This window comes from Penaeus monodon, unplaced genomic scaffold (assembly GCF_015228065.2).
Source record: "Penaeus monodon isolate SGIC_2016 unplaced genomic scaffold, NSTDA_Pmon_1 PmonScaffold_46, whole genome shotgun sequence".
NCBI lineage: Eukaryota > Metazoa > Arthropoda > Malacostraca > Decapoda > Penaeidae > Penaeus > Penaeus monodon.
The window spans coordinates 480034-504776 of record NW_023659441.1 but is presented as its reverse complement, the minus strand read 5'-3'; the positions used below and the strand labels follow the sequence as shown (position 1 = coordinate 504776).

Below are 24743 nucleotides of genomic sequence, written 5' to 3'. Positions count from 1 at the left end.
TACCAACTAGTGTCACTACCTGCCCCGCTCGTCGACTCGGCTATGTTTTGCTAATTAACCTCAAGGGACAATGCAGTGTTTTTCCTAAAATGTTCCTACCTCATTTCTCGATTTTTTACAATCTACAATGCAACTTTCCCTTAAGGCTCATATGTATAACTATTGTTTGAACTTGTAACTGACTCGACAAATGACCGTGTTACAAACGAGTGATCACCCCTCATAACCAATAACAAATAACCGCGCAAGGAAAAGAACCCAACCGCAGGATGGACAGAAGTCAGACCAAGAAAACAATTAAGCGAAAAGGATTATAAAACGCGTTGTACGATATATACTTTTATTTTTCTATTTCCATTGTATAAACACTTCACTCAATATGCCTTTATTATGACTCTCAAGCTTGCACAAACACACGTCCTAAGAGGCGATAACACAAATAACAGGCTTAAATTTTGTGTGTAAATGTAAATGTGATAACCAATATTTCATACCTTTGCACGTTTCATACTTATAAAACTAAAAGGTTAATTACCTAATAGATTGAAAAGATGCTGGTTTTATTCTATTTAGAGAGCATTAATAGGGTTTTCAAGTATCTGCACCAGTGAATACACACATATATTTTCTTAAATCTCTTACAAAGAGAGAAATATCTTTACGTCGACACTGAATAAAACTTGCTACTCGACCTCTTCATTATTTTCTGAATAACTTAATATACAAGCATGCCAAATAAAGAAAACACTGGTATGTCTTAACATCCTTCACCTATAATTTTTCACTATGTCACTAGTTGCTGTAGTTGCGAAAACTGTTAAAGACCCATGTAAACTATTTCTATCTTCAAAAATCAAAAAAAGAAGGCTTTGACTAATTGTTAATACATTTCCCCCTTTTAAATTGACTCTTTATCAAAACCAAGAACTTTTATGAAATATAAAAAAATGAGGTAAAATAATATAACTTGTTTGCCCCTCATGTTATAAGGCTTTTATAATTGTTCGCGTATTGGACAAAGACACATACAAATTAATCTAAAGCAGGGACTTTTGGGGTATTTTTACCCGAGGGAGTAAATATATACATGGTACCCGCGATGCGATAGATCTTAGCAGACAGCATGCAAATTTTCAATTGATAATGTTTGATGTGTTTTTTTAAATCTTTTCTTAAACCAAGTTATTAACAACTATATATTACTTTTCCTAATCAAAACATTCTTTGCAAAATATACAAAAATAAAGGTACTTTCTTTTTCCCTGTTATGCGTCTACATCAGATATTCTTGTTTTTACCTGGTAGTACACGCAAATATTGCTAAGGTGAATACCAAAATGATAAATCTATCGTCTGCGATAGACTTTCCTCCTCAGCCATATTTTGCGTCAATTCCGTATACGGTGTAGGCGATGTGGAAGGAGAACTCGTGCTTGCGCAATTGTCTCTAATGTCACCAACACCCCTCCCCTCCTCTCCAATGCAGTATGTGTAAATGTAAAATGCGATTACCACTATTTCATATGTTTGCACCTTTCATGCTTATAAAACTAACAGGTTAATTACCTAATAGATTGAAAAGTCGCTGGTTTTATTCTATTTAGAGAGCATTATAGAATAAATGCCTTTCTTATAACCCACACGGTACAATATGCACTCATAGTACTAGACTCCTGAAATATATCAAGTTTTCTTGATTTTATATACTTTCTGCCAGTCAGATGCTATTTTTATACATTGTAATGTTTTTTTTTACCTGCTGATATTACATTTGGTGATTGTTATTATGGATTTTTGTGGAGAAAATGATTGCCAGCCAATAGCTTATATAAATAAGTGTGATACCAATAGTTTTGTTTCGATAACTGATTTATACTGTTTTAAGTTGTTTAAGTTGAATATACAATTGTTTTTAATATAACAGCTTACCCTTTTCGAATCGGTGAAAACGAAGTTTTCGTCTTTCATTATTGTTTGCTTGACATGAAGGAAAACAACAAATACTCAAACAAATACTCACAAAGCGTATGGTATGAGCCATCATATTTCGCAACACTGTTCACCTTGAAACGTCCGGGTTACTAAAAGACATGCACACAGTATATATCACAACATAAAATGTTACTATATTTACTGTGTGTACCTGCATAAATTAAAAGTTTCAAGATTGATTTATTACGTGGACACCATAATCAAAGATTCGGATACGGGCAAGCTGGTTGGTACATTGAACATATTTTAGTTACAGGATCTTTGATTTTATATATATATATATATATATTATATATATATATATATATATATATATATATATATATATATATATATACACACACACAACCTTATACGTATCCATACATACATACATACTCTTTTGACATTAAGCATATATATTCATATCTATGTTTGTGTTTGTATAATTACTATAATTACAGATACATAGATATTCATGTGTGTCTGAATGCATGCGTGTGTGTGTGTGTTTGCCTATGAGTGTGCCTTTTCCTGCGTGTCTGTAAGTCAGAGTGAATGTTTGCTTATACATGAACTTACCATGAATGACCTATCTGAACAGTGTTGGTCTCTGATGCTTACCATTGAAGAACATGGCGCGGGCGTCAGCGGAGAGGGCGGCCCGTAGTCCTGCGTCGCCGGCGTTGACCAGAGCGACCTGAAAGGGAAGGCGACTCGGTCTTCATCGGTAGGCGGACTTCGAGGCACCAGACACACATGCTCTCATCGCACAGCAGCATGAGGATGCCAGGGTCATCATAGGAAGGGAGGAACACATGGATCATGGATGATGGTTGTGGTGATGGGGATGACAGTGGTGGTGATGGAGATGGGGAAGGGGATGGGGGTGAATAAGGAGATTTACTCGGTCTAACCCATTTTCTCTCTGTGTCTCTGTCTCTCTCTTCTCTATCTGTCTGTCTTTCTGTCTGTCAATCTTTCTATCTCTCTATATCTCTCTCTCTTATTCATTTGCTCTGTATACCTAATTTTTTCTCCTGCTCTATTTTCTGTATCCACTACATCTACTACATCACTTCCCCATCTACTACACCACTGGCCCATCCACTACACCACTGCCCCATCCACTACACCACTGTCCCATCCACTACACCAATACCCCACCCAATACACCACTGCCTCATCCACTACACCACTGTCTCATATACTACACCACTGCCCCATCTACTCCACCACTGCATCATCCACTAGACCTCTGCCCCTTCCACTACAACACTGCCTCATCCACTATACTGCTGCCCCATCCACTACAGCACTGTCCCATATACGCCACTGCCCCATTTACTTCATTCGTTGTGTTTGCCCCCCACCCCCTCCCTCAGATCCCCGAAGCTATGCCAAGGGGTACTTACGAGGCTGGCGTTGCTGCTGTTCGAGGCAGCCATCGTAGCCACTGGGGTGTAGCTTGCGGTTGTTGCTGAAGCGTTGGCGGTGTCCTTGCGCCAGTTGGCGCTGCGGGTTGCAAGTGAGCTCTTTGTGTCCTTGCTGCACGGGAATAAGGCGGGAGGTTGTAATTGGCGTGGTAAGGCATGTGTGTAGCACACAAAACGGCGGGGTGATGGCCGGAGACCTCCGTCGAGATAGTCAGGGGATGGAGTGGGAGGAATGGCCCTTGCAGGGACCTAGGGCTGATGGGGCAGATGAGAGGACTCAGGGCTGTTGTTGGCAATGTGGAGGGGTGTATGCGGTATGTCTGGAAGCCCTTTAAGGAAGATATGTGTGAGAATTAGCAGGTCCTGGGGTGTCAGGTGTATAAACATATATATATATATATATATATATATATATATATATATATATATATATATACACACACAAATAAATATATATATATATATATACATATATACACATACATACCCTACTACAAACATATATGTATGTATATATGTGTGTGCATGTATGTATTCATAAAAAAAAAAAAAAAAAAAATATATATATATATATATATATATACATATATATATATATATTATATATTATATATATATATATATATATATATATATATATATATATATATATATATATATATATATATATATATATATATATATATATATATATATATATATACATATGACTGCCACGATGGTCCAGTGGTTAGAACAGTGGACTCCGACCCTCGTGGTCCCTAGTTCAATTCCCCGTCGCGGCAGTCGTAAAAATGCCTGCACTCTGACTGCCCGCTCGAGCCCAATCTGACGGCGAGAAAACATCAAATCGCCTTGAGAAGTAAAACGCAGGTGTCGTAGGGGAAGTGGCCGCCGTGGCATACCTGTTAGCGCACTGAACCACGGTTGATTAAGAAGGGCATCCAACCAGGAAAAGGTGGTACTGCCAAATCTCTCAGTGGTGAATTGAGAGAGGCCTATGTCCTGCAGTGGAATAAATGGCTGTTGAAAAAAAAAAAAAAAAAAAAAAAAAAAAAAAAAAAATATATATATGCATATATATATATAATATATATATATCTATATATATATATATATATATATATATATATATATATATATATATATATATATATATACATGTATATGCATATATATATATATATATATATATATATATATATATATATATATATATATATATATATATATATATATATATACATTAATTGACTCTAATGATATCTAACAGGCACATGGTGTCCCTCCCCCTCCCCTCCTCTCCAATATAGGCGACTGGACAGAACGACTCCACCTTACGCATCACAACAAGAAGTAGGTTAATGACCACTGAAAGTAATTAACGTAATCAAAATCTGTAATCGAAGTCATTAACCATAGTTAATGATGTCTAACACACACACACACACACACACACACACACACACACACACACACACACACACACACACACACACACACACACACACACACACACACACCACACCTGGAGGACTCCCCTCCCCCCCCTCCTCTCTGAAACAATATGCCTAGTACCACAGATGACCCCCCCACCCCTCCTACCCAGCACCCCCTCTCCCATACCCACCCACCCCACCCCACGCCGCAATATTCATCATACTTGTACCTGAATCGATAATTGACCCTGTTACACACACGAGTGATCACCCCTCCTAATGAATGAGGCTATAATAATCCAACCCAATGTCAGGTGTCACAGATGACCCACCTCCATCGTCACCCCCCTCCCCTCCCACCCTGCCCCGCAATATTCACTTGTACCTGGATCGATAATTGACCCTGTTACAGACGAGTGACCACCCCTCCTAATGAATGAATCTATGCAAACAAACATTAGGTTAATCATTGGCTCTTATTGACCCAATGCAATGCAGAATAATTCCACGAAAATTTGCACACCTGAAGGGCTCCTCTCCCGCCCATCCAAAGCAATAATAATAATAATAAGAGGAAGAAGAAACACACAAACAAACAAACATATATCCAGCTGCTGACATAGGCAAAGGTCCCGATACCAGGTGCTACAGATGACCCTCCCCCCATCTCGCACCGCAATATACTTCATGTTTGAACTTGTAACTGACTCGAGAAATGACCGTGTTACAGACGAGTGATCACCCCTCATAACCAATAACAAATAACCGCACAAGGGAAAGAACCCTACCGCAGGATGGACAGAAGTCAGACCAGGTAATGACCAAATTCAAGGTGTTGACCCTAGAACAGGTGACCCCTCCTTCCTACCGCCCCTGCCGCACATTCCTCCATACCCCATTACAAAGCAATAATAGTAAGAAAAAGAAGCAAATAAACAGTCCCACAAGTCCTGCTTAAGGAGATAATACAGCCCTGCACTGAAGTGTTACAGGTGAGTGATCATATCTATAGCCAATGAGCATGACATAATCAATAACCGTGACAGGGAGAGAGAGTTCCCCTTCCCTCCCACCCTCACCCCAACCAGACACGGCGTGCTCACCCACGGGTCGTCGAAAGACGGTAAAATTGGTATTCTCAGCTAGTCACAGGATGCGATACGGGTTAAGAATATTAATCTGAAAGGGATCATTGGTATTGATCAGATAATTACATTTAGCTTTCCGACATGATTTTAGTTTAACTTAAATCTCTAAAGCATCCCAATAATAAGAATTCATTGCAGCCAAAAGGATTATAAAATTCGTTGCTTTAATGCCTTTATTACTGTCTTCAAACATAACTTTAGCACATACAAACAGACACAAACACAAATTATATCGGTCGAGTTCCATATAACGACAATAATACTAACCTCTTCTTGCTCAGAGGTAATGATGTTTTGAGGTGTAACCAAACAAGAAAAGGAAATCCACTTTAACCCATACTGAGATTGATAATGTTCACATTATATAAGACAAAAAAATATGAATCTGACAAAGTCCATTTCTCACCCATATACATATGTAAAAAAAAAAAAATACTCAAAAAGACTATAATCAATATCTTTAAAATGATTACAAATGCATAATATATCAAAGGCCTATTAAGAATAACTCAACAGAAATTACTTAATTTTGCGGGACGACTGATAAGCTTGCGGCCTTCTCTCATCTTTTAACATGTTATACTAGTCGTTCTTACATCCCAAAGGCATCTTCAAAGTAAAAATACAATTCAATGAAAAGGATCATGAAACTCTTGTTGTACTCAATATGCCTTTTATTATGAATTCAAGCTTACGAAAAACACCCCATCTGAACACGCGAGAACACAAAGAAAAGAAAAGTAACAGGCTTAAATTTTTTGTTTAAATTACCACTATTTCATATGTTTGAAAATTCCAGGCTTATATAGCAGGTTATACAACAGGTTAATTACCTAATAGATTGAAAAGTTGCTGGTTTTATTCTATTTAGAGAGAATTAATAGGGTTTTCAACATATTTGCACCTGGTCAAAGGCAGGTTTCCCCCTCATATTTATGCTTGAACAGATAATTATCTACCAACTAGGGTCATCACCTGTATCCACGTGCCGACTCAGTTATGTTTTGCTAATTAATCTCAAGGGGCAATACAATGTTCCTACCTCATCTCTCAATTTTCTGCAATCTCCAACAGGGAATGTATTCAGCTTCCCTTAAGGCCTATATGTATAACTATATGCAGACAGGCATATCCATGCATGAGAGGTTGCATATCAATACCGTGCATTCCCTTTCTGATATAAAAAGACCAGTGCAAACATAAGTTACAGATGGATTAGCTTTTTCAGTAATTTGCTCTCGTCTACGAAATTTGGCCATAATACCTGCCTACAAGCATATAGGAAGAAAAAGAACGATGTAACGGTAACAAATATTGTTGGTTACTTTATTCATTTATCTAGTAAATATTATTTTTTGTCACCTACAAGAACGGGAAAAATATTGCAAAAGGACACAAATAACCTTGTTAACGGGCATAAGTCAACCAAACTTTACTTCTCGATTTCCCCACCATTGTCTTTCTCACCTGTCTACAAATATGCAGTAAGAGATGGGGGAGGAGGCTAGATAAGTTGCTATCTTTCGGAGACGGTCACCTCACCGTCGGACTACGATGATGTACTTCATCAGGAAACGCGCATTCAGACACCACTTTTTAAGTAATACATGCATATATTTTCTTAAATCTCCCTTCACAAAGAGACAAATATTTTTACACCGTCACTGAATAAAACTTACTACTCGACCTCTTCATTATTTTCTGAATAACTTAATATACAATCATGCTAAATGAAGAAAACACTGGTATGTCTTAACATCCTTCGCCTATAATTTTTCACTATGTCACTAGTTGATGGAGTGGCGAAAACAGTTAAAGATCTCTATAAACAATTTTTATTAAAAAATCAAAACACGTACAAAAAGAAGGTTCTAACTAATTGTTAACACATTTCCCCCTTTTAGCAACTGACTCTATCAAAACTTTTATGAAATATGAAAAAAATGAGGTAAAGTAATACAACTTGTTTGCCCCTCATGTCATCAAGTTTTTATAATTGTTCGTGTATTGGACAAAGACACAGACAAATTAACCTGAAGAGGGAATTTTGACCATGGGTATTTTTACCCGAGGGAGTAAAAATATACATGACACCCTCAATGCGACAGACCTTAGCAGACAGCATGCAAATTTCCAACTGATAATGTTTGATGCGTTTTTTTAAACCAAGTTATCAACAACTATATATTACTTTTCCTAATCGAACCATTCTTTGTAAAATAAAAAAAATAAAGGTAATCTCTTTTCCTTGTTATGCGTCTTATATATTTTTGTTTTTACATGGCAGTAAAGGTGTATATGACGAGCAACATACACTCGAGGAGGTAATTTATGGAGAAAGGGTTGAAATTCACAGTCCTAAGGGGAAAAAAGGCAGGAACCACAGCCATGTTTTCTAAATGGCATTTGTTTCGGAACAAAAAAAAATCACATAACCTCATAATAAGGGAGGGAAAAACTTCCTTTTACCTAACTTAGAGAAAGAAAAATGCCCTTTTATTAAAATGCAAGGGTGAATGAAGTATATGTATATGACCAAAGCAGTTTTTCAGACCTGGCAAATATATGGCAAGTGTTAAAACGTTATCGTATTTCTACCATCCTTAACAAAAAGCCAATTTTCACCCATGCTCTAAAGTCTTATTTATCTAAAGATGTCCTCCTAAACTCTGATGATGCTCTGGGCAATACCCAGATGACGAACGACCGCAGACAGGCGTCAGCGAATACCCCTACTCGCCACGAGATAATAACCTCACCGACATACTAGGCCATTAATGGATGGGGGAAGTGAGGAAGAGGCAGACAATAGAGCGACGCCAGGGAGGTAGTTTTGTCACCTACTTTCATGCAGAATTGCATAGTTAATGAATACCTACCACGGAAATCGCACCCTTCAGTCATCAGACCAAGGTAAATCCCCATGTTCTAGATAGATAGAAAGTTCTAGAACGGCATGCCTCTGTTGCTGGTTCTCGTACCACATCCTTCTACACACCTGTTCGTTCCGCTAGCTCACAACCCGCCCTCCCTATCAAACATGTCATGGCTTGTTGGCGGGCCCTCTCCTCTTCTCCTACATATGCTCCTCCCTCCTCGTCCCTCGACTAAACGTGATGCTGTATGTACCGCGAGGAAGTAAAATTGGTGATCATAATAATAAATGTAGCTATAACATGACTTATAACATGATATGTATGGACAGGGTTTGACTTAGAATTAGTGATGCTTATAGCCATATCAAGCTTGGAAGTTCCTTGCGAAGAAAAATTGGTAGTATAAAAAAAAAAAATAACTCGTATGACAGCAATACACACCCCAATAAAAAAATCTGGAAGATTTACAAACGTGTGCTCTGATCATTTATCAGAATCGAATCTGCACAGATTGCCAACTTAGTAATTCCATCATTCATTCAAGTTTTACTTCTCACTTTCCTCGCCATTATATTTCCTATACGCAGACAGATATACGATGATAGCAGGAGACGACTTGCTGTCTTCGGAAACGTCACCTCTATCGGTTACGGAAATCTCCTCTGTCGGAAGGAGCATTCACATTCTGATAGAAGCTTATAAATACTAACGACCGCATCTGAGTCATTACATGCTTATATTATATCAAATTATTCTCAAATGACAAATAATGCTTATGTATAGTATCAATATATATACTTTTTTGTATAAAATTACAATATAACCTTGCTATATAAATAAATAAATAAATGAAATACCTAAAACTGTTAACATACTTTGTCTCAGAAATATGTTCATTGATCGATTGACTGATTAATTAAAATTATTTGTCGCATCTACACCAAAGGCCATTATCGGCGGATACCATGTGGGCCTAAATACTGAAATATCTAAAGATCTATCAGTAAATAAAGCCTCTTACATGTAAAAATAAATAATAACGAATATTATATGAAAATCAAAAAATAAATATGTGCTTTTAAAAGTACAAAAGTATAAAATTACATTTTGTTCAAAATTTAGTTCCTTTCGGAAAATTTGTTTTGCTCCTCATGTTATAAAACTTTTATAATTGTTCGTGTACTGGACGAAGACACAAACAAATTAACCTAAAGCAGAGATTTTTGACCATGGGCATTATCTTCAATATCGATGTTTTTGATAGACTTACAATATAACCCTTTTATATAAAGAAAACTAAAATGCCTAAAAGTATCAACTTATTTGCCTGAGAAATTATTTTTACTAAATCTTCTATTGCAATCTTTCAACAGATAAATTACCTATGTCATCGCCTACCTTCTTCGTCGGCTAACCTATTCAGAGCACGATATATATCTCTGTAACAGTTAGGCAGGAGAGATAATGTTTGTTCACGTAGTTTCATTCATTAGGAGGAGTGGTCACTTGTCTGTAACAGGGTCAATTATCGAACCAGGTACAAGTTCAAACACAATGAATATTGTGGGAGGGGAGGGTGGTGATGATGGAGGTGGGTCAAATGTGACACCTGACATCGGGTTGGATTATTATAGCCTCATTCATTAGGAGGGGTGATCACTCGTGTGTGTAACAGGGTACATTATCGATCCAGGTACAAGTTTAAACATGATGAATATTGCGGCACGGGGGTGGGGGGGTATGGGAGAGGGGGTGCTGATGGGATGGGGTGGGATCATCTGTGGTACCAAGCATATTGTTTAAGAGAGGAGGGGAAGGGAGGGAGTCCTCCAGGTATCTGTTTGTGTGTGTTAGACATCATTAACTATGGTTAATGACTCCGGGTACGGACATTGATTACGTTAATCACTTCAGTGGTCATTAACCTACTTCTTGTTGTGATGGGTAAGATGAGTCATTCTGTCCAGTCGCCTGTATTGGAGAGGAGGGGAGGGACACCCTATGCCTGTTATATATCATTAGAGTCGGTTAATGATTTCCAGTTCTGATCATTGATTATGATAATCACTTTAATTATGCCTACTTTCTGCTATGATGCGCCATGAACGACCGTAAGGTAGTCTGGTGTGCATGCTAGCCATCATTAACTATGGTTTATGATTCCGGTTACGGTCTCGGTTACGTTAATCAGTTGTGGTTTCCAGGGGTCATTAACCTACTTCCTTTTTACACAAATCATGTGCATATGGAGAGTAGGACAGATGTCCCTTACACAACTACTCATTTTATATGTTTTGTATGTATATACTATATATATACATATAATATATATATAATATATATATAATATATAATATATTATATAATATAATATATTATATATATTATATATATATATGCATATACATGTATATATGTGTAATTATATATACATGCTTATGCATGTGTATGTGTATGTATATATATGTATGTATGTGTGTATATGCATATATGTATATATATACATACATATATATATATATATATATATATATATATATATATATATATATTTTATATGTGTGTGTGTGTGGGGTGTGTGTGTGGGGTGTTGCGTGGTGTGTGGGGTGTGTGTGTGTGTGTGTGTTTTGTGGTGTGTGCGTGTAAAAACACACACACACACAACCCCCACACACACACACACACACACACACACACACACACAAACACCACACACACACACACACAAAAAAGAGAGAGAGAGAGAGAGGAGAGAGAGAGAGAGAGAGGAAAAGAGGAGAGAGAGAGATGAGAAGGAGAGAGAGAGAGAGAGGGGGGGGAGGGAGAGAGGAGAGAGAGAGAGAGAGAGAGGGAGGGAGGGAGGGAGGGAGGGAGAGAGAGAAAACGGGTCGAGAAAGAGAGGGAGAGAGAGAGAGAGAGAAAACGGGTCGAGAAAGAGAGAGAGAGAGAAACAAAGAGAGAGAAACAACGGGTCGACAGAGAGAGAAAGAGAGATAGATAGATAGAGAGAGAGAGAGAGAGAGAGAGAGAGAGAGAGAGAGAAAACGGGTCGAGAAAGAGAGAGAGAGAGAAAAACAAAGAGAGAGAAACAAAGAGAGAGAAACAATGGGTCGACAGAGAGAGAGAGTATAACGGGTATGCGTACTCTAGTACAGTAGCTGGCAGTATCGCAAAACACACGTAAAGGGGTGAACACACGCTACGACGATGCTACGACTTGTCTAGAGGGGTTAAAGCGCCGCGGTGTCGGAGCAGCCCGCCCGGAGGGAGAGGGCGGAGCTGACCTTACCGCGTCGGGCGCTGGTCACGAACTCTCTGAGGCCTAGGTCATTCTCGGTATAAGTAGTGACCGTTCCAGCTGGAGGAGCGATAGCAGCAGCTGCAGGAAGCATGGGGGGGAGCGAGGTGAGGTCACTGGCTCCGTCTGCTACACTGATTGCTCCACGTGGAAAACAGCCACGTGGTCCACTGGTACCCGAAATAGAATTATCCACATCCTGTAGAATTATCCACATCCTATATTGCTCGGCCACCTACTCGCGCCTCGCCCTCGAGGCGCCTTCAAGGATAACCTAACTTGGCTGGTCATCTCGTTCTCGTGCGTCGTCCTGGTGCATCTTTGTGGCTGCTCGTCCCTGTCGTCCTCATCCTCCTGGTCCTTGGCGTAGTCTGTCCGTCCTTGATGTTCACACTCCCAAGTCTGCCGCTCCTTTTGTCGTAGTCCTCGTCCAGGCCTAACTCGGCGGCGTCCTCGTCCACACGTCCTCACAGATCTCGTCCAGGTCCTTCTCGCGTCCACACGTCCTCGTAATCTTCATCCGGATCTACGGGCGTCGGGGCAGGGGCGGCATCTCGGGGCGGCTGATACCTGCGCTACGAGCTCCTGGAGTTTACCGGATCTGCAGGCGTCAGCCAGGCGTCGCCTATGCACAGCATCCTGGGGCGACTGGTACCTGCGGCAAAGGTGCTGGTTCGCTGGGTCTACGAGGAGTCCGGCAGGCAACGCCCGTCCACTACACTGGGACGGCTTAACACCTTTTCTGATGAAAATCTTGGTCCGCGGGCCTATGGCGATCTTCGATGACGTCCTTCCCACGGCATCGTAAGGTGACCGGAATTGCTGCAGGTTCTCCTTCGGTGCCGTGTTGGTCCGACTGCAATATATAGTCGGGGAGCCAGATCATACACATAAAGGCCAGAGTAAGAGAAAAAGAAAGGCAACAGAGAAGAGGGGGTGTTATCTACCACTAGCCGGTTATTTATTAAATTTGCGGTTTTTAATGTTGTTTTTTTTTAACTAATTTCGTCTTTTTTTGTGTGTGTGTGTGTTTTACTTTTACAAAGATAAAGAAGAAAATAGAAGAGGGAGACGTCAGTAGCGGTCCGACCTGACTTGAACTACCCACCGTCTCTGATAGATATGAGAATAGATAAGGGAACGACATCGGCGATCCGCGAAGATCTATTTGAACCATAGTCATCACACAGATAAGAAATAGATGTAACTTGTACATTATGTACGAACCACTCGTCACGACTGACAAAATTGCGGGCTAAAGAGCTACATAATAAATCTTTACGCCGTCACTAAGACAGCAACCAGCCTTATTAATGAAAAAGGGTCAGTGTCTTTTGTCCTGTGTGTGTGAGTGAGGTGAAGGTGTGTGTGTATGCGTGTGTGAGTGACAGCTAGCGTTAATGAGAGGGAAAGCGAGAGTGACCTCACACAGAGAATGAATCACAAACACGAATATTAACGTTCACTATAACAAAACTGAAGTAAATTAGCAATGCTAGCTATTTAAGATTATTTCAACTACCACATTGAATTCAACATATAATGATATGCGACAGAATGTACGCATGAATGAATGGTGACATAAAAAAAAATATTCGCCAACTTTTTATCAAGCAAATCTTCTCGGGGTCAGAAATCTGAACTGCCGAGGTACATGTCTAGCTTTGCACGGCAGACCTCAATAACGGGGGGATCCTATACCCAAATGCCGTATATGACTGAAGTGACTCGAGCCAGGAATATAATAACCCTGCTCTCTTCTGCGTATCTGTAATGGGCGCTCGCAAAATTCCCGAAGGATATATAAATTTTCACGAATCACACAAACGCTTGGGGGAGTCCCAAAAAACATGCAAGCGATTTCAGAGGGTGAGAAAGGTGTGTTTAATAAGCGAAAATGATTTAGCTTAAACCCTGCCCAAATTTAATTTAACGGTCGTAACCGGGTCACCCCGACTAAAAGGGGAAGCCGAACGAACGAAAAACTTCGGTTTTTTGACCACTCGAACGACGGAGCGCAGATTATTAGGGTTTACGAACCCCCGGGGGCAATATGGGGCAACCCGGCACTATGTTTGGGGGGAAGATCCTAGCTATACCAAATAATAAAATTTTCGACCTGCTTCGCTTAGCCCGATAAAAACGTGTCCCAAAAAACGCAATGTAACAAGATAGTTTGCTCCCAAAATACGGGGAACCAAGCGTCATGTGCCCCTCCCCACGCCCCCACGACCGGGAAAAAGAGAAGTGAGGTAGGTCAGACGGGGAAAAAAAATCTTTTTTCCCCCAAAATGACCGAAGCGAAGGGGAAAAAGGGCATCAGGTCGGGGGCGAGGGTTTGGAACGAATTTAAAAAAGAAAAGATTGTGATAAGATAAAATCACGAAGCGTTAAAAATTTGTTTTCAGGAAACAAATAAATCTCTAAAAAAAGAGAAAAAATTTTTTTTTTTTTTTTTTTTTTTTTTTTTTTTTTTTTTTTTTTTTTTTTAAAAAAATTTTTTTTTTTTTTTAAAAAAAAAACCCTTTAAACAGTAGGGAGAAGGAAGGGAAAAAAGAAATAAGAAAAGGGGGCCCAAAAGTGTATTAGTTTTTTTCTTTGCCATGTCTTGAAGCGGTGAGCGGATTTTTACAAAGGTTTTTCGTTATGCTGCGACCGGAAGGATGCGCACCACCTGCCACCAGAGTAAAAAAGGGTATGCTTTTCTCTAGTGGATGTGGTAATTTCAATCTAAAAAAAAAAGAAAGGGGAGAGAGAGAGAGAGAGAGAAGAGAGAGGAGAGAGAGAGAGAGAGAGAGAAAAGAGAGAGAGAGAGAGAGAGAGAGAGAAAAAAGAGAGAAAAAACAAGGGGGTGGGACAGAGGAAAAGAAAAGAGAAGAGGAGAGAGAGAGAGAGAGAGAGAGAGGAGAGAGAGAGAGGGGAGAGGAAAAGAGAGAGAGAGAGAGAGAGGAGGGAGAGAGAGAGAGAGGGGGGGAGGGGAGAGAGAGAGATTGAAAAAGCGTTCATGGGGAAAAAACAGGATTTTCCCCACGTCGACGGGGGAAAGCAGTTTTCACAGCGAGACGTGGGGTTTATTAGGGTTTCCCAAAAAAAAATATTTGACGCACACATCAAAAAGTACACCCTTAGTAACCTATAGAATCGTGGGTTGTCACAGGTTTTTGGTCTCGTGAAAATCGTCAGGGCCCCGGGACTTTACTTCGACAAAAGAAAATTTGGGCAGAATTTCCGAGGGGTTCCCATTTTATCTCGCCCTTTCCATAAGCTTTTCCCCCACCTATAAAAGGATAAAATGAGACTTGTGTGGAAAGCAAGAAAGGGAAATGACCCAAAATCAGTTTCCTGGGGGGAAAATCAAAAATTTTATTTCCCTTTTTTCAATGCACAGTGGGAAAAAAGTTTTCCCCCAAAATTAGCTTTAAAAGGAAAAGGCTGTCGAAAAAACGTATGGGGGAAATATTGGGGTCCCCATCCCAGGTGATACGGGAATGCACGAGTACAAAAAACAAACCTATTGTACTTCATTTTCTTCATTGGAAAAAGAAAAAGGGGTTACTTTTTTACCCATATATGGTTTTCTTTTCCTTTCTTTCCAATTTTGTATAGAATACATATTTTTTAAATTTCATTTTTAAAAACCCCCCTCCCCCCCCAAAAAAATCTAAGTATAAAATTTGTACATAAAACCAACCTCCAGAGTGTCTCTAGGGTGTATAGAAAAGGAAAAGTTTTGTTTCAAGGGAAAAACTACAAAATTTACCCAAAAGCCCATTTAAGTATTCACCTTCGTAACTTAAAGATATTTTGATATATATAGAGAGGGGAGGGAGAGAGAGCCATAGAGAGAGAGAGGCCCACCCCTACCCCGATAGACAGTCAGAGAGAAAAACCTTTAGACAGAGTGAAAAACCACAGAAACAGAGAGAGTGAGAGACAAAGAGATTGAGGACCAGAGAGCGAGAGAGGCAAATAGAAAAAATAAAAGAGAGGAGAGTCACTTTATATACAGACAGACAGAATACAGACAAAAAGAGGCCACACAAACATTTTCAGAGACAGACAGACAGAAAGAGAGGGAGGGGGGGGTTTAAATGATTTTGGGGGGAAACACCAAATATAAAGTCCTGTAAACAATTTTCCATTTTTTGAAAACAAACGGTATATGATTTTATATATTATATAAAAATTATATAAAATATATATATAAAAATTTTTTTAAATTTATATATATATATTTTATATAATTAAAGATAGATAGATAGATGGATAGAAAACCCCTTTTTAAAAAGTTTTCCCAGCCATTTTTGGTTTAAGTGAAACTTCAGAAGCTAAAATTTGCAGAACTCTTTATAGCTAAAGCTACACCCCCAAAAGGTCCTTTCCCTATTCTGCCCTTTTTTCCCTCTGTGAGTGGCCTCGTACCTTCCCAAAAGCAGGTTCTACCTCTGCTTTAAGGGAAAATTTTTACTAGCCACAAATTTTTTTGGCATGATTTTGGGGGGGGGGGGAAATATTGTGGGAACTTTTTGTTGGGGGGCCCAAACGGAGTAAAATCATCAAAGTTTTTCCCTTTCACCCCTTTTCCCCTTTCATCCTTTTTTTTTTTTAAAACCTTTTCGTTTTCCCCTCTCTCCCCTTCCTCTCCCTTCTTCTCTTCCTTTTTTCCTTTATCTATTTAATTTTTTTTCTCCCTCCCTTTTTTTAAACCCCCCCATCCTTCTCTTTTCCTTTCTTCCCCTTTAATTTCTCTGCCTATATTTTGTCTCCCCTACCTCTTTTTTTCCTCTTTTCCTTCTTTTTTCTCGGGTTCCCCCTCTTTTCCCTTTCCCTATTTTTTTAATCTCCCCCTTTCATTTATTTCTTTTCCCTTTTTCTCGTTTTTTTCCCCCTTACTCCTTCCTCCCTCCCTCCCTAAATCCCTGCCCTATTCCACTTCTCCTCTACCCCCCCCTCTCTCTCTTCCCCTTTTTCCCCCTCCCCCCTTCTCTTTTTTCCCACCTCCCCTTTTGTTTTTTCCCCAAATTTGTTTCTCTCTCTTTTCTCTCCCCTTTTTCCTCTCTCTTTTCCCCCTTTCCCCCCTTTTCCCCTCTCTCTCTCTCTCTCTCTTTTCTCTCTCTTCGCTCTCTCTCTCTCTCTCTCCTCTCTCTCATTCTCTCTCTCTTCTCTCTCTCATTTTTTTTATTTCCTCTGTTTCATTTCTATATTTCTTTTTTTTCTCCCATCTATAAGGGGAGAAAAGGGGGACAAGAGGGGGGGAGAGGGGGAGAGAGAGAGAGAGATAGAGAGGGGAGAGAGGAGGGAGAGAGAGAGAGAGGGGAAGGGGAGAGGGAGAGAGGGGAGAGGAGAAAAGAGAGGAGAGAGAGAGAGGAGAGGAGAGAAAAGAGTTAAGGGGGGAAAAAAGAAAAAGGGAGGTAGAGGGAAAGGGGCAGGAGGGGAGGGGGGAGAAAGGGGGAGAGATTGTTTTTCCGGGTTGAGAGAGGGGAAAGGGGGGAAGTGGGAAAAATTTTTTGTGTGTGAAAGTGAAGAAGAGGGGGGGGAAAAGGGGGGGGGATTTTTGAAAGAGAGAGATGAGGGGTCAACAGGGAAGGAGAGAAAGAAATTGAGTGGGGTTTGAAAAAGGGAGGAAGGGGATTGAGGAAAAAGGGGAGAAAAGGAAAGGGGGCACGGGGAAGGAAAAAAAAAAGATAGCCCGTGAGAGAGAGAAAGGGAAAAAGGGGGGCCCAAAAAATAGAGATAAAGGGGGGGAAAAGGGGGAATGGAGAGATTTAGAGAGACAAGGAGAGAGAGGGGGGGGGAAAAAAAAAGAAATTTTGGGGAAAGAGAAAAAGGGGGTGACAAGAGGCAGAGAAAAGAAGAGAGAGAGACAGAAAAAAAAGAGAAAAAGAAAAGTGGAGGGAAGGGGGGGGGGGGGGTGAGAGAAAAAGGGAAAAAGGGAGAGAGGGGGGGGAAGGGGGGCAAGGGGGAAGAAAGAGAAAAGGAGAATGAATGGGGGACAAAAAAGGGGACGGTGTGTGACAGAGAAAGCGGGGGGGGGGGGGAAAGAGAGGAGAGAATAGGGGGGGAAGAGGAATAGAGAAAAAAGGGAAAGGGAAAATTTGGAATATTAGGGGAAGGGTGGGAAAGGGTGGGGAAAATGGGGAAGAAGAAAACAGGGGTTAGATGGAAAGAAGAGAAAGAGAGAGAGGAGGGGAAAGAGGGAGAGATAAGGGGGAGGGAGGCGGAAAGGGGGAAAGAGAGAAAAAAGGGAAAGGAGGAAGATGAGAGAGAAGAGGAAAGAAAAAAGAGGGGGGGGGGGAAAAAGGGACAGAGTAGGGGGCGGCTAGGGAGGGTAGATAGGGGGAAGGGAAAGGCGGGGGGGGGGAAGAAAAGAAAAAAAGAAAAAAGGGGTAAAAGAGGAGGAGAATAAAATAAAGGGTGACGTTTAAGGGGAAACAAGAAGAGCCTACAGATTCCCTGATGCCTCGTTGATGTAAGATGGTAAATGGAAATGGTAATAATAATAAAATAAATAACAATCATTAAAAAGAGTAAAAGAAAATTTTAATAAAACATTGTTTTATAATTTTTGATAATGGAAATGATCAAAATTAAAAATACAATTTTACTTTGTTGATAGTAATAAAAAATTAATATCAATTTTAATAATAGTAAAACAACATTATCAATAATAAGAAAATAATATTTTTAAATTTAATATAATAAAAAGAGGAAATAATTAGAGAGTAAAAAAAATTTAATTTAAAAAATTTTTGAAAATAACCTTATAAGGGTAATAATAATGTAGTAATCAAAAACCATGGAATAGAATAACAATCAGAATTTTTCATATTATAGTTGGCAACCACAATAAAAATAGTAATAATGTAATAATAATTTTATTATATCTAAGTTTTTAAATAGAAATTGACAATAATACGGGTAATAATAAAAATTTAAAAATTTAAAAACATTTTAAAGAAAAAATAATGATAGTTTTTAATAATAATATAATAATAATAAAAATTTAAAAAGAGTAATTGTGATTTTTTAAAAAAATTTAAAATTTTTTAATAAAAAACGGGAAAAAATAATGTAAGATAGAAATAGCCATAATGATAATAAAAAAATTTGACAATAAAAAAGGGTTTAATGATAATAAGAAAAAATAAAATAAGGTTATTTCAATTTTAATTAGTATTATTTTTTTATTAGCATCACATCATCATTAACTGTGATGGAAAATACAACCAAAAGGGGAATAATAATGATAAAAAACAATCATGCTTTCAAGGGAGGATAGTCAGCGGAAAGGGTGTTATTCAGCGACAAGTCCTATTCATTTCCCGGCCGGATTCCCTTCGTGTCAGCCAAAGCACTTGTTTTGGGGCACTGTTAGTTCTTTGCTTGATGTTTGGTGAAATTAGTACATTTTTTGTTTTCCCTTGGACCCCTTTTAATTTTTTTCTGTGTTTTAAATTTGATCCACTTTTTAATATCAGTTCTATTTCGTTTTTAAAATCAAACTTTGTTTTATGGAGACCATTTTTTGATGGTGGTATTGATGAATTTTTTTTTTTTAAAAAAGTAACGTAGCCCTGAGGTTTTTTTTTTTTCCCTTTCAATTTTCACGTTGGCAGTTTTTCAACGGTGTCAAACTGGGGGGGGGGGTTTTGGGGGGTTGGGGGAAAGAAATTTTCAAAAGGGAAAAATTTGATCCACGAAGAGCTTTCTCTCCCTCCCCTCCCCCTTTTTCCTCCCCCGCTCACTTCCCCTTCCCCTTTTTCTCTTTTTTCCTTATCCCTTTTCCTTTTCTCCCCACCTCAAATCTTCCCCTCTCCCATCTCCCCTTTTCATTTTCCGTTTTATTTTCCTCCCCCTTTTTCCTTTTCCCGACACCTTCATTTTCCCCCTCTCCCATCCCCCCCTTTTTTTCCTTTTCTCCCCTCTTTTCCATCGCTTTTTTCCCCCGCCACTTCTCCCCTCCCTCCCCTTCCCTTTTTCCTTTAACCTCTCGTTTCACTTTTTCAATCCAAGCTGGGCTGAAAGCTGAGGTAAAAAGTTACCCAATTGAGCTTTATCTGATTTTTTTTCATGTCATCTTCAATACAAAAATTTTGCCCAACAGGCATTATAATTAAGGTTACAAAGTTTAAAATTTTAAAAAAAAGGGGCATCGGGGTTTTGGTCACTTTAAGGGGTTATTGACAAACCCAAAACTTTAGCAAAAACAAATGAAAAGAAGGAAAATTTCTTTGTTTTACATAATGAGTCTTTGATACTGGCATTCTTGATAATTTTGGGGGAATTTGGACCAAATTTGTTGTGTGTGGTCTGTCCCAACACAAGAAACGCTTTTTAGTGGGGTGTTATTGTGGGGGTTTTTTTGTGCTTGCTCATGAATTGGCATGATTCCATGCCTTCTTTTTTCCCTTTTCTGGGGTTTCCATAAGCCCTTTCCCTTGTGTGTGACACCCCTACTATGGATTTTTTGTTAGGTACCTCCCTGCTATAGGCCTGCATGATTTAAACCCTTTTCTGTGACAACATGTCAGGTGTATGTGCGATTTGGTGTGTACTTTAAATTTTTTTATGGTGTTTAATGATGATAATGAGAATAATGATAAAAAGGGTTTTGTTTTTGAAAATAGTTACACTAATAGAAATACCGATAATTTTAAAGTTCTTTAATTTTGTTACCCCGGTTTCCCCCGGTCTCTCGCCACAAACAAAAGGGCCCAGGGGGGGCAGGAGAGGAAACCCCAAGTGGCGGGGCAGGGACAAAAGTAAACACAAAATGAAAGTTTTTCCCTTTTATTTAAAACAAGTTATTCACCCGTACATTTTTCATAGGCACAATACGGGGGGAAAACAGCAGCCCCAGGCACGTTTACAGTTTTTATAAAAAGGGCAACAAAAGTATATCAGGAAAAGGGAACAAACGAGGTCTTACAGGAGCAGACCTAACCCCGTCTCTGGGCTTGTTCTCCGCTCCTCCGATCAATCCAGCGGGTTCATGTTCCCCAGGTCCCTTCATTTAACACAGTTTGGGCACAGAGACAAAAGCCCCAAAATGGGTGGGCATTTACCCCCCCCTATCAAGCAGACGACCCGGCTCGGGACATTCAAAAACCTGAAACAAATACAAAAATTTAAAAAAAAAATCATTTCCCAGAAACCCCAAAAATCTCTCACCCCAGGGGCTTTTTTCCCGCTCTCGCTGGGGTCGCCCCTGGGGGGGTTTTGTGGGCGGCGGTGTTTGGGCAGGGCCCCCAGAGGGGTATTCCTGTCCCAAGCCCTGGCTAAATGGTCACCATTGCCGTCTGCTGCACGCCTCACCGCCCAAAAAATGCTCGTCCCTTTCCGGTCAGGTCTCCAATTTCCTATCCCCGTACTGGGGCTACGTATCTTTTTTTTTCCCAGGGCCCCCGGGAGAATTTCCCGGGCCCCTTGGGTAACGCCACACCCGGTGCCCCCAAAGCCCCTCGGGGAAAGTCAGGAAACCGGCCCCCCACCCCCAACCAACTCCTCGCCCCCCGAGGGCTCTTCTGGAGCTCCATTTTCCCCAAGTGCCCAGCTTTGCCCCCAGCGGGCCCCCTTAAAGGCCCTTTATTGGAGAAGTTAGTTCCCAAAACACTGTAAACAAACCCCCTTCCCTGGTCCAAAAAGGGGCTCGAAAAACCGCTACCCCCACCCAGCCAGCTGCGGTTTTTAAAAGGGGCTCCGAGGCCCTTATTTTCACGCTTTCCCATTTTTGAAGTCGACACCGGATTTGGGACTCTGTCCTGGGGCAAGGTGCAGTAACTCACCCGAAAACTACCTTTTCCCACAGCCAACCTCGGGAAGAAAGGGGCCCAATTTCCCGTGCACCCTCACCCCCCTTCCGCCCAAAGGTCGAAAAAAGGGCCCTTTAAACCGCGTAGGTAGTAAAAGGGCCCCTAAACAGTGCTCGCCAGATCGGCAAATCCCACCGGCCCCCGCGGAAACCGTGTGCCCACGCCAATAAAAGCCCACGGCCCCCTTTGAGCGCACACAATGCCCCGTAAACCCCAACACAGTCTCTGTGGTGCATCGGGAAAAAGTCCCCATAGTGCCAAAAATTCAGGCCGCACTAGGGCCCTTCTCACCCCCGGGGGCCACGGGCAGGGGGCATGGTTTCCCCACTACTGAGCCCTCCAACGGGATCGTGGGGTTTCGAGGGGCAGTTTCCCCAAAGGGGGGGCCGGGAACCGAGGAGGGGCGGGTTTCGGCCCCCTTCTCCAGCCGTCCGGGTTTTTTCCCCCTGTACCACTTCCTTTTGCCTTGGACATGCACTCAGATGGGACCTCCTGCCACAGTCCTTGCAGCACTGCTGGAAGGGAAACAGAACCGCCCCCTTGAGAGGGAGGCTCCCTCCCTCCCCCAAACCGACAGTCTGTCCCTTCCTTTCCGCCCAAACCCCAACCCCAAGCCTTTAAAGGCTTTGGGGTCACCTTCCTAATGTACCTTTTTCCACTTTAGCCTTCCCGGCCCCCGGGGGTCATGGGGGGGTGAGGGAGTGGCCCTAGGGCCCCTGGTTTCCTTCCGGAAGGCCTCGAACTCCCAAAGGCCCCGCCCCCGCGCCACCTGGGAGGTCCTTTAGGGGGTGCCCGCCCGGGCGTAGATTGCAGCGCTGGTTTGCAAAGCGTCAACAAAGAAATCGCGGGCCCGGACCACAATCACTCTTCCGCAGCCCCCAAGGGGAGAATCCTTTCCCGCGCCCCACATCCTGCCCCCAAACGTGACGTTTCGCCACGCTCAGAGTCCGCTTCTTCAAGGGGGCCCCAATACCCCGGCCTGGTTGGGGGTGCCCCAAAAGGCGTTTCAAAGCCTCTGCCACGCTGGTTTTAAGAGGCTGTTGGGGGGCCCGGGAGAGCCCCAACACTTCCAACCCCGGGGCCCCTTTGCGCTGTTACCAGCTGCCGGGGCCCCTTTTTCCGGCTCCAGCCCTGGGCAGGGGGCCAAACAAATTTTAAATGGGCAACAATGCCTCCCAGGCCCCCCTTCCCGTCGTCTCAGGGCTTTCGGGCCCACCCGAATGTTGGAGGCCGAGGGGCTGCAGGGTGGAGAACGCTTTCCGGAAAATAACACACCTGGGGGGGGGGAAGGGGGGGGGAAAGGGAGGAAAAGAGGGGGTTGAACCCGGGTTTCCCAAATTTTTTTTCCGCCAGCTAACCCAAGGGGCGGTTTTTAGGGGCCCCAGCCTTTTGCAGCGACCACTGGCCCGACAAAGACGTGCGAGGCCCGGGGGTTTCCCGCCCCCGGACCCCAGGCAGACCCCCGTAAATCTGACACTCTGGCATCTGTTGCCAAAAACCCCCATCTGCCTTTCTGCTTGCAAAAGTTTCTACCTCGTGACGCCGCCCCTTTTCCCCCTTCCCCTTCGTCCCTTTAGGCCCCGAACCTTTCCCCTTTAGAGTCTGCACCCCTCCACAGTTTACCTTTACGTGGGTTTCAGGCCTTTTCGGTGTAAATGCTGGGGTTTAAACTTCCAGAGCAAAATTGCTCTGTTTGGACCCAAAAAGTCGGGAAAAACTGTTCCTCTGCCCTTTCCCGCCTGCCCTCTCAAAAAAAAATGGTGCGCCTGCCCTTGCCTCTGGCCTTTCTCTTCGCCCCTTTTTGCCAAATTTTCCCCCCTCATACCGGCCCCGATGGCAAATGATCACGTCCATCTGGCTCGGTTCACCTCACTCGATGAAGAGGGGGAAAAAAGAAATTTTATATATATATATAGGGTAATTTTATAATATATAATATAATATAAACAAAAAAAGAGAGAAAAAGGGGATAAAGAAGAGAGAGAGAGAGAAGGAAAGGGGAGAGAGGGAAAAAGGAGAGAAGAAAAAGAGAGAGAGACTGAGGAGTGAAATGGGAAAGGAAAAATAAAAAAATCAAGAGGTTGGAGAGAGAGAAAGGGGGAAAGAGAAAGATTTAAAAGGGAAAAAATAAGGGGAAAAAAGAAGGAAAAAGAGAGACAGGGGGGTGGGGAGCCCAGGGAGTTCCCACCCCAGTGAGAGGCCTTTCGCGAGGGGCGTTGGGGCAGGATGCATGCCCCCGGGGGCACAGCAGCCCGGAAAAATCCCGGGCCGCGATCAGCGCCTCCTCCAGGAGCCGTCTCTCTGCGGGCCCCCCAAAAAAGCCTGCGAAAGGGGGGACAAAAAGGTTGGGTTTTAATTTGGGATAGTTTTCGGTTTGGGTTTAATTAAAGGGGGGGTTAAAAACTTTTAAATCAAAATTCATTTAGTTAAAGGGGGAAAGGTTTAATAAGTTTGGTTAGATTTTGTTATGTCCAGGGGTTTGGGTTTTTTTTGTAAAGGGTTTGGATGGGTAGGTTTTATTAAAAGGGTTTTATGTGACGTTAGTTCAGGGGTTAGTTTGACCATGTTTGTAGGTTAAAGGGTTTGAGTAGGTTTTTTAGGTAGGTAAGGGTTTGGTTTTGGTTTTGATAAGTTAGTTTAGGTTAGGGTTTTGTTAGTTTGCTTTGGGTTTTGTAGTTTCATTAGTTTTGATTAGGGTAAAATTTTGTTAAATTTTCATATGTTAATTAGGTTTTTTGGTTTAATTTAATATTAGGTTTATTT

At 41.5% G+C, this 24743-nt stretch overlaps 1 protein-coding gene across 1 annotated transcript; it reads right to left on the bottom strand.

Moving 5' to 3' along the window:
• Window positions 1–2595: 2595 nt before the first annotated feature.
• On the bottom strand, window positions 2596–3772 carry LOC119570967 (zygote-specific protein 3-like; the record flags this gene model as incomplete). Its single annotated transcript, XM_037918488.1, is given in 2 exon segments — window positions 2596–2671; window positions 3387–3772. Coding segments are annotated over 2 exon segments (109 nt in total), but the record flags the coding sequence as incomplete, so codon positions are not given.
• Window positions 3773–24743: the final 20971 nt, after the last annotated feature.